At 36.3% G+C, this 13,523-nt stretch overlaps 1 protein-coding gene across 1 annotated transcript; it reads right to left on the bottom strand.

Annotated features, from left to right (window-relative positions):
• Window positions 1-2,871: 2,871 nt before the first annotated feature.
• On the bottom strand, window positions 2,872-13,370 carry BBS9 (Bardet-Biedl syndrome 9). Its single transcript, XM_065357168.1, has 13 exons — window positions 12,558-13,370; window positions 12,122-12,475; window positions 11,822-12,039; window positions 11,437-11,567; window positions 11,172-11,349; window positions 8,690-8,890; window positions 8,363-8,608; window positions 7,965-8,275; window positions 7,726-7,890; window positions 7,415-7,558; window positions 7,134-7,338; window positions 6,953-7,060; window positions 2,872-3,077 (listed from the first exon to the last, which is right to left on the bottom strand). The coding sequence occupies exons 1-13, from the start codon at window positions 12,815-12,817 to the stop codon at window positions 3,037-3,039; spliced, it is 2,562 nt and encodes an 853-aa protein (XP_065213240.1). The 5' UTR covers window positions 12,818-13,370; the 3' UTR covers window positions 2,872-3,036.
• Between the last annotated feature and the right edge of the window lie 153 nt (window positions 13,371-13,523).

The following is a 13,523-nucleotide window of genomic DNA, read 5'->3' as shown; positions in this document are numbered from 1 at the left end:
CCTACAGAAGTTACAAATAAAACAAATAGGTACCACTTTTCAAAAAAAAAATGCTAAGAATTCTAAAATGTGAGTACTAAGTAATCATCTAATTTCTTTGCTAATAGATATAAATAATTCCCAAAAATTTCTTTTAAAAAAATTCAAATTTCTGGAAAAATAAAATGTGATTGGCAATTTTAAGAAAATAAATGGTTTTCTAGAAATTTTGGGCAAATCAGGAAAACTTTTGAAAAAAATCAAAATTTTAGACGTTTTTGCAAAAAAAAACCAATCCCATTTTTAAAAATTTTGTTGGAAAGCGAGCATTTTTTGCAATTTTTGGTATTTTGATTCCCCCCCCCCCTCAAGTAATTTTCCATTCAAAAAACCTAAGTTGGATACTATTTGCTAAAAATTGTTTTAAAAAATATCTCTTTTTTGCCATTAATTCCTGAAAAAGCCCTGCTTTTTGCTGAAATTGTCAAATTATTTTCCAAAGTTTCAGTTTTTTTTCAAAAGTTTTCCCAAAGTCTCGCTTATTGTCCAGCAATTTCCAGGAAAGCCTTTTTTCACAATTGCCAGTCTCGTTTTATTTTTCTAGAAATGAGATTTTTTGAAAAAAATTTCAAAAACTCTTACTTTGTTGGGAAAAATTATCAAAAAATTTCAAGTTGTTCAACTTCTAAACATTAAAAGTTTTTTGTAATTTTTTCTACACTAAAAATATGTTTTTCTCGCGTTTCTTTATTTTTTGGTTACTAAAGTTACTTTAGCTCATCCTGTTGGCTAGAACTTTATCATTATAATTTTTTTGACAATCGTTTTGTACATATTTCAAGGGTCAATATAAGAAGAGATTTAATCAAGTTCTTTGCTACGATTTTTACCACGTTCTGTCTATGCCATGTTGTACATATAATTATAATTTGTGTTAATCATCCACGTTTTCTTCAGAATGACTCATTTATGGTGTCATTAAACCGTAATCATGCCAAAAAAAACCAGTGACTGTGCAGTTTATCGATATTTCTTGAAGATTCGTTCCTCGTTCTTCGATGAGATGTATTGTTCGTGAAATTTGAAGAAAGGAGTATCATCGGATTTTCGAAAATCTTGAAGAGATACTCTCCCTAACCAAAAATATACATTTTGGAGGAGAGTGGCCCTTCTTACTATTTCTGGTAGTAAATCCTTTGATTTTTCGAATTTATTTTTAGCATTTTTCACCACTTTGCTTACCACTTTAGCTAATTATAAATTTTTTTTATGTAGAGTTATTTTTTCCTTAAAATGTGTTTTGGTCTATAACTTAAGTCACTTGCTGTTTTCGTCTTACACGAACGCCAGTCAATTTGAAAATTCAATAGAAATAAACAAATTACATACTTACCTCCTGAAAACAAGCTGGCAGCAGGTACATAGTTAGTTGCCTTGATGTCAATTCGGCTGAGGCATTCCCTCATCCTCCTTGGTATAATTGAAAGAAATATCTACAGCTTCCCTACTTGTTGTATTTGAGAAGAGTGACAAGACTGTTGTGCATCGAATTTGAAGCATAGATACTCAATTTTTTATTTCTCTGAAAACTGATCATTTATCTAGTAATTCTTGATGAATATTTTGGTTCGGGTAAAGTGCTGAAATTTGAACATTATCTTGTTTAGTAAGATGTGTCATTAGTTTGAGTAATTATTCGAAAGTAGAGTTAATTGTAAAAAAAAGTGTCGTAGGATTTTGAACAATTTTAGTGGAAACTCATTTTGACTTTAAAGTCACTCAGAAAAAATTTAAGCCTCGAAAGTGCTCCTGGAGGAGAATATGGGCTTTTAAAGAGAAGGCATTTTTAAAAAACGTGGATTTTTTTTGAGCTAACTCCTACCCAACCTGTTTGAGTTAAATTTTTGAGTTTGTACACTTTGTTTCAACTTTTTATCAAACAAGAAAGATGAAAATATTTGGTTTTTTAAAACGAAGAAAACTCAATCACGCATTGCAGCTTTACTTCAATGAGATCACACGTTCATACAATGAATGGATCATCACAATCAAAAGTTTGACTTTCATTTCTAAAACTTTCGACTACCTAATCACGCGTATAATCGCATAAAAATACTTTATACCCGTGAGAAGAGTAGGACAGACACTCTCACGGTCTTGGCACGCGACAATAATCGATTCTAAAAATAAAAATACCAGAAAAAATATGTGTCATTTGCTGGCGACCAGATGTTACACCTTTCTCGTACCACAAATACGTGTACATTTACTCATTTACCCGTGTAAAATGCATACAACCCCTCGCTTCCTCCTATTTTTACACGATTTCGTCAATTTTATATTGCCCTTTTTTGACGAAACAATTGGAAATTATTCTGATGCACTTTCTAATGTGCGAATGACGAGAAAAAGCACCGCGCACCCTTCCATAGGCGGCGTCGCGGTTGGCCAAAGATACCGTCATAAACTATCTATGCTTAATCCGCGCGTCGAGACGTATTCCACCTCTTCACCCTGCCAGTTATTCGATCCGCTGAAAAAAATCATCTGTTAAAAACCATTATGTCATAAACAGAGCTCGTAAATTTTTCACACATCTTGAAAATTACTCTTCGCGCAACGACCTACCATGATTAAATGCTATGTTGGCGGTGCTGGGAATTTTTTTTCCATGCTCGATTATTTTATGAAGTTTTTGTCAAGAATTAGTTCGTGTTTTTTTTTCATCATTCTGCGCGTAAGAATGATCTGAGAGGCTGGTATCGTGGCTAGAGTACCTAGTATAGAGTTATGATTTTTTTTTCGCAATTTTATTTGCTCTCCCAGTGGTTATTGGATTACCTATGCGCATGCAATTCATGCACAAATAATTGAAAATTCCGTTATACCAAATAATTTAATGCATAAAAAGGAATTAACATTATGGACATCCTTATAAAAAGTATAAATAAATGACTAGAATAAAGTACATATGTATCAAGTACCCGGACGATTTTTTTTCTCGTGAATTGAGCTTGTATTTCGTATGTACAATTCCGATTTCAATATCGTAGGAAACTAATTGATCTCGTTCAGTTGATCGATAATGCTGTCCTGAGCTGAAGGAAGAAAAATAATCACACTTAGCAAGAAATGTGTACTAAAATATGCTATTTTTTTTAGAGCTACCATCATCAAAAGAAATGTAAAGTGCATATAGCCAGCTTGACTGGTTAATTGCGAAAAAAAACCACCCATAGTGTAAAAACGAATAGGGTCTGATTTTTACTTTCATTCATTAAAAATCGTTTCCGGAGAGGTATAAAAAGCATCAATATAAAAGCAGCGAAGTAAGTTGAAATACAGGTCCCTATTTAGAAGAAGATACGCTACAGTGTGTCCGAAAATGGAATGAAATATTTTCCCACTTTTTTCTAGAATTTCAAATGTAATAAAATAAAATAAAATAAATGGAGAAATTTTGATGAGTTTTGGAATCATTATCGATGAGCCAGGAAATCGCATTCAGAACATTTCGATCACACCCTATGATGAGCGAGTTCTGCGCCAGGAGCTCTAATTTTGAAAATTTCTGCATCAATTGATGATGGGTGGGTTCTGCGCCAGGGGCCGAAGTTTGGAAAATTTCACTCCACCCAATGATGGCGGGTTCTGCGCCAGGAGCTCAAATTTAGGATATTTCTGTACTACCTGGAGCTCTAATTTTGAACATTTCTACATCAATCAATGATGGATGGGTTCTCAGTTCTGCACCAGGAGCTCTAATTTTGAAGATTCCTATTCCACTAGGTGATGGGTGATTTCTGCGCCAGGAGCTCTGATTTTGATATTTCTGTACCACTTGATACTTACCACTCGATGAATGAGCGAATTCTGCGCCAGGAGCTCAAATTTTGAAAATTCTCAAACCACTTGATAATGAGTGGGTTCTGCGCCAGGAGCTCCAATTTTGAATATTTCTGTGCCAACCAATAATCGGCAAGTTCTGCACTAGCAGCTCTTAATTTTAAAAGGCCGGCAAAAATATCTACACCATGTAATGTGAGTAGGTTCTGCGACATGGAACTCTACTTTTGAAGATTTTATCCCCACCAAATGGTGGATGGGTTCTGCTCCTGGAACTCAAACTTTGTGTATCTCTGCACTACACGATGATATGAGAGTTCTGCGCCAGGAGCTCACTTTGGAATGTTCTGTACCAACTGATAATGGACGGGTTCAGCGCCAGGAGCTGCGATTTTGGATATTTCTGCACTAACCAAGTATATGCGAGTTCAGCACCAGGAGCTACAATTTTAACATTCTTGTACCACTACATAGATGATCTTCTCTGGGAGATAGAATCCATCCCACTCCATGCTTGAGTGGATTTTGAGCCAGAAGATCCAATTTTGAAAATACGAGTATATCACGGGATGATGGGTGGGTTCTGCGCCAGGAGCTCGAATCTTTCTGTTCTACCTGATGATGGCTAAGTTCTGAGCCATGAGCTTCAATTTTTAAAAATTTCTATAGCATTCAATGACGAGTAAGATTCTGTGCCAGGAACTTTGATCTATGAAGATTTTTATCTCACCCAATGATGGGTGAGTTCTGCGCCAGGAGCTCCCATTTTAAAAATTTCTGCAGCTTTCAACAATGAGTAGGTTCTGTGACATGATCTCTGAGGTTGATGATTTTCAATTCCACTAGGTGATGGGTGGGTTCGGTGCCATGAGCTACAATTTTAAAATTTTCTATAGCATTCATTATTGATGAATAGGATTCGGTGCCTGGAAGTTTGATTCTGAAGATTTTTATTTCACCCAATGATTGGTGAGTTCTGTGCCGGGAGCTCCCATTTTAAAATTTTCTGCAGATTTTGACAATGAGTAGGTAAGTTATGTGCCAGGATCTCTGAGTTTCCCAATTCGCGCAGTATCAGAAAAGAAGTAGGTTTTTTCTGCCATTTGTTCACTTTTTGTCAGTTTTGTGACACCTCGTCAGGTCTCGTCGCCCATTGGCTGGAATTTTTGTCATTTTGCTGCCACTGTGGCAATTCAACAGGCAAAATTCGAATGCTGGTCGCTCATTGGCTGAATTTTTCTATTTCACTAGTTTTTTTATGCCATTTGTTCACCTTTTGTCATGGCAAAATAAACTGACACCAGCACGAATCGGGTTGATGATTTTCTATTCCACTAAGTGATGGGTGGGTTCTGCGCCAGGAGCTGCAATTTTTAATATTTCTGTACAATCTGATGATGGATAAGTTCTGCGACAGGACCTCCAATTTTAAAAATTTCTATAGCATTCACTGATGAGTTGATTTTGCACCAGAAACTTTGGTTTTGAAGATTTCTGTTCCATGGGTGATGGATGAGTTCTGCGCCAGGAGCTCCTGTTTTAAAAATTTCTGTAACATTTGACAATGAGTGAGTTCTGCGCCAGGAGCTCCGACTCTGAAGATTCCTACATCAATATGGTGAGTGGGTTCTGCGCCAGGAGCCACAGTTTGTAAAGTTTCACTCCACCCAATGATGGTGGGTTCTGCGCCAGGAGCTCAAATTTTGGATTTTTTTTTTTGCACTACCGGATGAAGCTCTAATTTTAAACATTTCTACATCATCCCTCAATGATGGATGAGTTCTCGGTCCTGCACTAGGAGCTCCAATTTTGAAAATTCTCAATCCCTCTGATAATGAGTGGGTTCTGCGCCAGGAGCTCCCATTTTAAAAATTTCTGCAACATTAGACGATGAGTAAGTTCTGCGCCAGGAGCTCTGACTTTGAAGATTTTCTTTTCCATTGATGATGAGTGGGTTCTGCGCCAGGAGCTCCCATTTTAAAAATTTCTGCAACATTAGACGATGAGTAAGTTCTGCGCCAGGAGCTCTGACTTTGAAGATTTTCTTTTCCATTGATGATGAGTAGGTTCTGTACGCCAGGAGCTCCAATTTTGATAATTTCCATACCACTTGATAATGAGTAGGTTCTGCACCAGAAGCTTTAATTTTGGATATTTTTATACAACCTCATGATGGATAAGTTCTGCGTCAGGACCCCCAATTTTAAAAATTTCTATAGGATTCATCGATGAGTAGGTAGGTTCTGTGTCGGAAACTTTGGGTTTTCAAGATTTCTGTTCCACAGGTGATGGATGAGTTCTGCGCCAGGAGCTCCCATTTAGAAAAATTTCTGCAACATTTCACAATGAGTAAGCTCTGAGCCAGAAACTCTGAGTTTGAAGATTTTCTTTTCCACTGAGTGATGAGTGGGTTCTGCACCAGGAGCTCCAATTTTGAAGATTTCCAAATCACCCTAAGATGGATGGATTCTGCGCCTGCAGGACCTCCAATTTTAAAAATTTTTATAGCATTCAATGATGAGTTGATTCTGTGCCTTAAACTTTGGTTTTGAAGATTTCTGTTCCACAGGTGATGGATGATTCTGCGCCAGGAGCTCAAATCAAATTTGGGATATTTCTGCACTACCTGATGATATGAGAGTTCTGCGCCAGAATTTCTCATTTCAAAAATTTCTGTAACATTTGACAATGAGTAAGTTCTGCGCCAGGAGCTCTGAGTTAGAAGTAGGGGTCTACGCCAGGAGATCCCATTTTGATAATTTCTATTCCACTTGATGATGGATAGGTTCTGTGCCACTAGCTTTAATTTTGAACCGACTCACACGATGATGAGTGGGTTCTGCGCCAGGAGCTCCAATTTAAAAAATGCCATTGCACTCCATCATGAGTGAATTCTGCGCTAGGAGCTTCGATTTTTGAGCCAAATAATTGATTCGATGGAAATGTAAAGTACATTTTTTTTCATACGTAGCTGGAAGATGTGATCGATTATTCCCTCCCCACAATTTAACCACAACAAAAATAATACCTAAGGAAAATATTTCAATTTTCAAAACACACCGTACATTGTTTTTTTGTGGCAAAATTCACTAATCAATTACCCAATCTTAACTGATTCCCAACTTACCAAGTGATAACCGTTTTGAGAGTAATTTTTCATTCTTTAAGAATCGAAACTTGCTCTGTTTAGGTTCTTCTTCTGCAGTTTCATCATCTTCGGTAATTGGCGTAACCCCTTAAAAATTCCACTCATTATAACACTCGGCCATAAAAATAACGAATCATTAGTCTAAAAAAATCTCACATACTTCTGTTTTGATCTAGTTTCTGAGACAGTGAAAATTTTCCTTTAGTGACGCGATCAAAAGCTGTACACAAAAGTTTCCATAACTGATTGAAGTCTCGGATACTTTTATCGGCAGTGGGTGACACGAGGAATTGGTCTTTATCAGAATCAGAAAGTTTCGTTTTAAGTAAATGAATCACGTTCGCATAAGTTCTTTCTTCCCATCCCTGAAAAAAAAATTGCCCATTCTAATCATTACAGCTCAATGAATTATTAACATTGATGAAGAATACACAACACAACCTGTGAATCGGAATTCAGGGAGGTCAACGTTAAAGCTTCTCTTAATTCATCCAAATTATTCGATTCGATCGAACTATTTATAGCTATTAACTCCAGGGTCAATTCGATCGAGCTGTGTAATTCACTGCTAAGTACAATTAATTTCTAGAAACGAACAAAAAAAAAAGTCAAATTACATGCGCCGTCCTCATCCTAATAATAATTACTAGTTAGAGGGTTGAGATTACGAAATACATATTTGTATAGTAGGTAGGTTACCAAAATGAAATATTCAATACCTAGACCTAGGTAATAATTCCCTAGATACATACTCTTTGTTTTTCTTCGATAGACTGAATGGTATTTGAAAGTTTATCGTATATGTCGTTGTACAATGTTTGCAAAGCTGTAATTGGGGTGTTTGTTTTCTCTTTCAGCTTGATCAAGAATCTTCGTTGGATCAACCTAAACTGGGAGCTTAATTTCTCTAAGAATGACTAAGAACAGAAAAATTCATCAGACATGTAATTTTTTCGAATCGATAGTATAAAATTGCATGCAAAACACTCACTTGCAAATCACATATTTCATTTCTAGCATTGACATGGTTTTCAACAGCTTTCATTAATTCGTTTCTCGGCACGTTTTTACAATCGAATTTAAATTCTTCTTCAGTTTGGATTCCACTTTTATGAGATTTACTACGACGCATCACGTAAATGAGCAAAAAATATAACAGAGCCATCGAATTTGTCGAGAATTCATAACCATGTTTGAGTTTACTCAACGATACAGTGCATTTTATATCTGGATTGTAATTTAAACAGAAGCAAGCCACTTCGTCGTTGTTTCCACTTTCCGTCCATTGGTTTCCACGAAACTCTGTAAATAAATAATTTAATTACCTACCTAATTCTCGCTGATAAATGGAACTTTGGCCCAAAAATTAATTAATAGGTACCGATGTACCTTGAAATAGGACGGATAATGGTAACGGAGGTTTATTCGTAGACAGAGTAATTTTTGAGCAATTTTTCTCTTCGGTCAACAAGCAAGCAGATATCACAATTCTGGCTGGCAAACTGCAACGTTTGCGTATCATGCATGGGGCATTCTTTCCCATGTAGCTCACTATGGTAGTGACATCTAAACTGCTTGGTACGATATCTTTGAAATCTTCAATCATGATTGTAGCATTGAAAACTGATTTTTCCTCTGTAAAATGGTTCTCGAATAAGAATTTACATTGTACCTACAAATTTCTAATAGGCTATTAAAATGATAACGGAAACTTACGTAGAGTAGAAAGAGTATATGATTCTGGTTGGATGGAAAACGGTGCCATGATTTCAAACGCTACGTGCACACTAATCAAAGGTCGACTGGGAAGTAGATCAATAACGAGTTGACATTGATTCAATGCTTTATCAAAAGGCACAATTTTCGTTTCAACTTGGATCTCACGTTCACTCACAGACAGCGTCAAGTTATTTATAGCTGGAAAATAATTGAATTTAAATCGTCAAAAATGGGCGAAAACCAGTTAGTCCGGCATATGACAATAGGAGTAATTGCACCCTCCCCCCGCCGATCCTCCGGGACAACTTTTTTCTTAAAGGGGACATTCTAAAGAACATTTTAAAGCAAACTTGCCAAAAAAAAGTTGGTCTAACTTACAAAATGGCGGCCATTTTGATTGACAGGTCAGCCGAAATCGCAGATTTTGGCGTTTTAACATAGGACTTGCACGAACTTTTTCAAACTTTACAAAAGTAGATCGAAAGATCATGCAAAAATTCATCACCTGTCAAAATTTCAAGTGTTAAAGTGGGGTTTTCGATTTTTGGTGAATTTTTGAAAATCGAATTTAGGCCAAAAATGAGGGAAAAAATCAAAATTTCACCAAATTGAACAAGAAAGATGAAATTTGGGACATACCCTATTTTCGACATGTTAAATCGATTGGAAACGGTTTTAATCCGTTTTGAGTAGTTCTGGAGCCTCCAGCAGATTTTTGAATCTCGAAATTCCCACAAAATTCCATCAAATTGGAGTTGTTAAAGCTAAAATTTATTCAAAAAACTAATTTCAATGCGCTACGAAGTACTGCAGGTAAATTTCAAGTCGTTTTGGAGCCTCCAGCGACTATTTGAAAATTCTTGAAGCCTCCAGCAGATGTATGAAACTTTTTAAATTTTCACAAAATTTCATCAAAATGGAGATGGAAAGCTGAAATTTACTCTACACTCCAATTTTAACACCCTCTGAAGACGACTTCAGGTGGGTTCAAGTCATTTTAGAGCCTCCAGCGACTTTTTTGAAAATTACTGGAGCCTCCAGTAGATTTTTGAAACTTGAAATTTCCCTTACATTAATTTATCAAATGGAGTTGCCAAGCTGAAATTTACTTCGCAGACTACATGGTGGTTTCAAATGGTTTTAAAGCTTCCAGCTACTTTTAGGAAACTTCAATTTTCCAAAAAACGTCATACAACCTTTCAAAAAATTTCTGGAGGCTCCAAAACGACTTAAAATTCACCAGCAGTCAACTTCGTAGCGTATTGAAAATAGTTTGCAGAATGAATTTCGACTCCTCATCTTAGTTTGATGAAATTTTGGGGAAATTTCAAGTTTGAAAAATCTACTGGACGCTCCAGTAATTTTCAAGAAAGTTGTTGGAGGCTCAAAAATGTCTTGAAATCCACCAGAAGTCATTTTCAGAGGGTGTTAAAATTGGAGTGTAGAGTAAATTTCAGCTTTCCATCCCCATTTGATAAAATTTTGTGAAAATTTAAGGTTTCAAAAATCTGCTGGAGGCTTCAGGAATTTTCAAAAAGTCGCTGGAGGACCCAAAACGACTTGAAATTCACCAGCAGTCAACTTCGTAGCGTATTGAAATTAGTTTGCAGAATGAATTTTGACTCTCCATCTTAATTTGATGAAACTTTGAGGAAATTTCAAGTTTCAAAAATCTACTGGAGGCTCCAGTAATTTTCAAAAAAGTCGCTGGAGGCTCTAAAATGACTTGAACCCACCTGAAGTCGTCTTCAGAGGGTGTTAAAATTGGAGTGTAGAGTAAATTTCAGCTTTCCATCTCCATTTTGATGAAATTTTGTGAAAATTTAAAAAGTTTCATACATCTGTTGGAGGCTTCAAGAATTTTCAAAAACGTCGCTGGAGGCTCCAAAACGACTTGAAATTCACCTGAAATACTTTGTAGCGAATTGAATTTAGTTTTTAGAATAAACTTCAGCTTTACAACTCCAATTTAATGGAATTTTGTAGGAATTTCGAGATTCAAAAATCTGCTGGAGGCTCCAGAACTACTCAAAACGGGTTGAAACCGTTTCCAATCGATTTGGCATGTCAAAAATAGGGTATATCCCAAATTTCAGCTTTCTTGGTCAATTTGGTAAAATTTTGATTTTTTCCCTCATTTTTGGCCTAAATTTGATTTTCCAAAATCACCAAAAATCGAAAAACCCACTTTAGCACTTGAAATTTTGACAGGTGATAAATTTTTGCATCATCTTTCGATCTACCTTTGTAAAGTTTGAAGCGATTTCGGCTGACCTGTCAATCAAAATGGCCGCCATTTTGTAAGTAAGACCAACTTTTGTTTGGCAAGTTTGCTTTAAAATGTTCCTTAGGATGTCCCTTTTAAGAAAAAAGTTGTCCCTGAGGATTGGCGGGGGGTGGGGGTGGGGGGGTGCAAATACTCCTATTGTCATATGCCGGACTAAGTAGGTAGTGAATTGAATAGGTACCTGCTACCTACCGTCACTTATGGTGAATTCTTTGATCTGTTCGTGTAGTTTTTCCAATTTCGTATTGATATTTTTGTAATTCGTGATCGAATTTTCTAATGGAGGAGCCACGAAAAGTGATGGTTTAGTTCCCAAGTAACAACAGTTCAAGTCTCCTTGATCAGAGAGCATTAATAGAGCACCTTTCACCTGAAATATCGTGAATTTTTTTTGATTACTTTAGGTTTTCTCAGTTTAGTGGAAATCGTACCACAATTGTGTGTGTATATAACGTACCCCAAAGTCTGCCTTACTGATGTGGATAGGAATTGTAGGTAATTTAGCACTCCAACGTAGGGTAGTACGTTCATATACGAACAAAACACCAGAATCGGATACGTTCAACATCATTAATTCATTTGTGACATCTGAAAAATGTAAATTCATGCACATTGAATGTTTATGCTACAATATGTACTTATAATAGAGTGGCCCTTTATTTATACTTGGTGAGATTTTTTTCTTAGGGAGACCCTCTTTAGTTTGGTGCTAGGTATTACAAAAGAAAAAAAATAAATAAACAGCATTCAACTAGGGGGGGGGGGGGGTCCCAAAAAAATCAACAATTTGTTTTAAAGGCCACTCTTCTAAGTTCTAATGTTACAAAATACAACGTACTTACCATTGATATAGATATGAAAACATAACGAAGAATACTGCAATCTTTTGGTGAATCTGACAACGCCTTTGGTATTAAAACAAGTCAAATTGTGCTCGGAAAGCACAACGATGAATGTTTCATCGTGTCTCAAAGTTTGTATATCGATAATACTATCGCCCAAATTATACGACCACGTTGGTACAATTTTCTTCCTGGATGTGTTTACTAAATCTTGATACCTACAAAAATCAAATGATAGAATAATTAGGTACCTATTTCTGCAGCTGCAATTGCAACCATTTTAACAAAGAACCAACTAACCTATAGCTTTCAATACACCAGTCAGCGGAAAACGTAACAAACGAATCGAATTCTGGCACATACACTATCGGATTTGGCAATAAGAAAGAAGGCAAACGAGTTTCGTGGACTAAGGTTTCTTGCTCAAAAAACGTCAGCGTACCATCTAAAGCGCAACTGCATATAAAATCTCGACCTTTGACGCCGCCAAATGATCCTACTATCAGTTGATGAATGGAATGTTGTAATGCATGCTCGTAAACAACTCGTAAATCAAACTGATCTCCGTGTTCGGTTGAGCCTGGTATTGAAGCAAAACTATACACTTTTATATTCGTAGGATGAGCTATAGCGATATGTTGAGCTCTAGAACCACTGAAACATGTAAAACATTTCATGTAAGGAGGTATTTCATTCCAACATAGGTACACTGATTTCAAATAGATTGCAGGGTTACCTGACTAGTTGACCGGTAGCAACGTGAATGATTGGTAGAGGCAATTGGGTTTCCAAGAGTAGATCAGAAGGTTTAAACGATGTTTGAGCAAAATCGGTGCAATTGAATTCGTAAATCTGTAACAGACCACTCAAGCTTCCAACGATCACTTTATTTCGACCGGATTCGTCATAATCCACGCATACTAAACAATTTATACTGAATGTTTCATCTACTCCGCAACGAGTTGACCATAAATCAATAGCGTTGAATAACGACATTCCAACTCAATTCGGATTTTCTTCTTCATAAGTGAGTGCTAATGATTCTAGTCAGCTACGACGGCAAATTCGATAATATCACTTTTGAACGAAGCTAAGACGTGATGATTTACCTGATACAACATGATAGATGGGGTTGCAAGTTGCACTGAAAATTATCATTTTAACACAGTTATTTCTAAAAAGCCCATAACTGATGTAAATTTGAAAAATCGCGACAAGAAATTTCATGTATTTTTAATTCATTTTCAGATTCTGAAAAATTTCAATTCGAGCACAGAAATTTTATTGACTTTCAAACATAGGGATACGGTGCGTACACTTGAACTTAAAGTTTAATGTGAAAGTTTTTTCAACCATAGATATGAATGTAAACTGGATTAGAATTATGAATCTAATGTTTACAGGTAAAAATGCATCATTTTCTAAATTCGTTGCTATGGAAACCATGGAATTATTTCATGTGTACGCCAACACCTGTAAACTAACTGGGAACCTCATGAAGTTTGCTCCGAGGATTTGGATGGAGAATGGTCTCAGTGGTAACCCTTGGCCCAAGTACCACTTTATTAGTAAAAAGTAAAATTTTGAATTTCCAAATTTTTAAAAATCGCTACCCCGACACTCGAGTTTTTCCCACGGTGTTGTCGTGGGAAAATTTTGACCCACGCGCTCGACCAAGAAACATGTTTTATTTTACCTTTTA

Source organism: Planococcus citri, chromosome 3 (assembly GCF_950023065.1).
Source record: "Planococcus citri chromosome 3, ihPlaCitr1.1, whole genome shotgun sequence".
Taxonomy (NCBI): Eukaryota; Metazoa; Arthropoda; class Insecta; order Hemiptera; family Pseudococcidae; genus Planococcus; species Planococcus citri.
This window is presented reverse-complemented; position numbering and strand designations above follow the sequence as displayed.

Coding starts and splice junctions, on each gene's coding strand:
- BBS9 (XM_065357168.1), bottom strand. CDS start 12,817: ATGTCGTTATTCAACGCTATTGATTTATGGTCAACTCGTTGCGGAGTA. Junction 8,609..8,689: donor ATATACTCTTTCTACTCTAC/GTAAGTTTCCGT, acceptor ACCATTTTACAG/AGGAAAAATCAGTTTTCAAT. Junction 7,891..7,964: donor ATGAAATATGTGATTTGCAA/GTGAGTGTTTTG, acceptor TTCTGTTCTTAG/TCATTCTTAGAGAAATTAAG.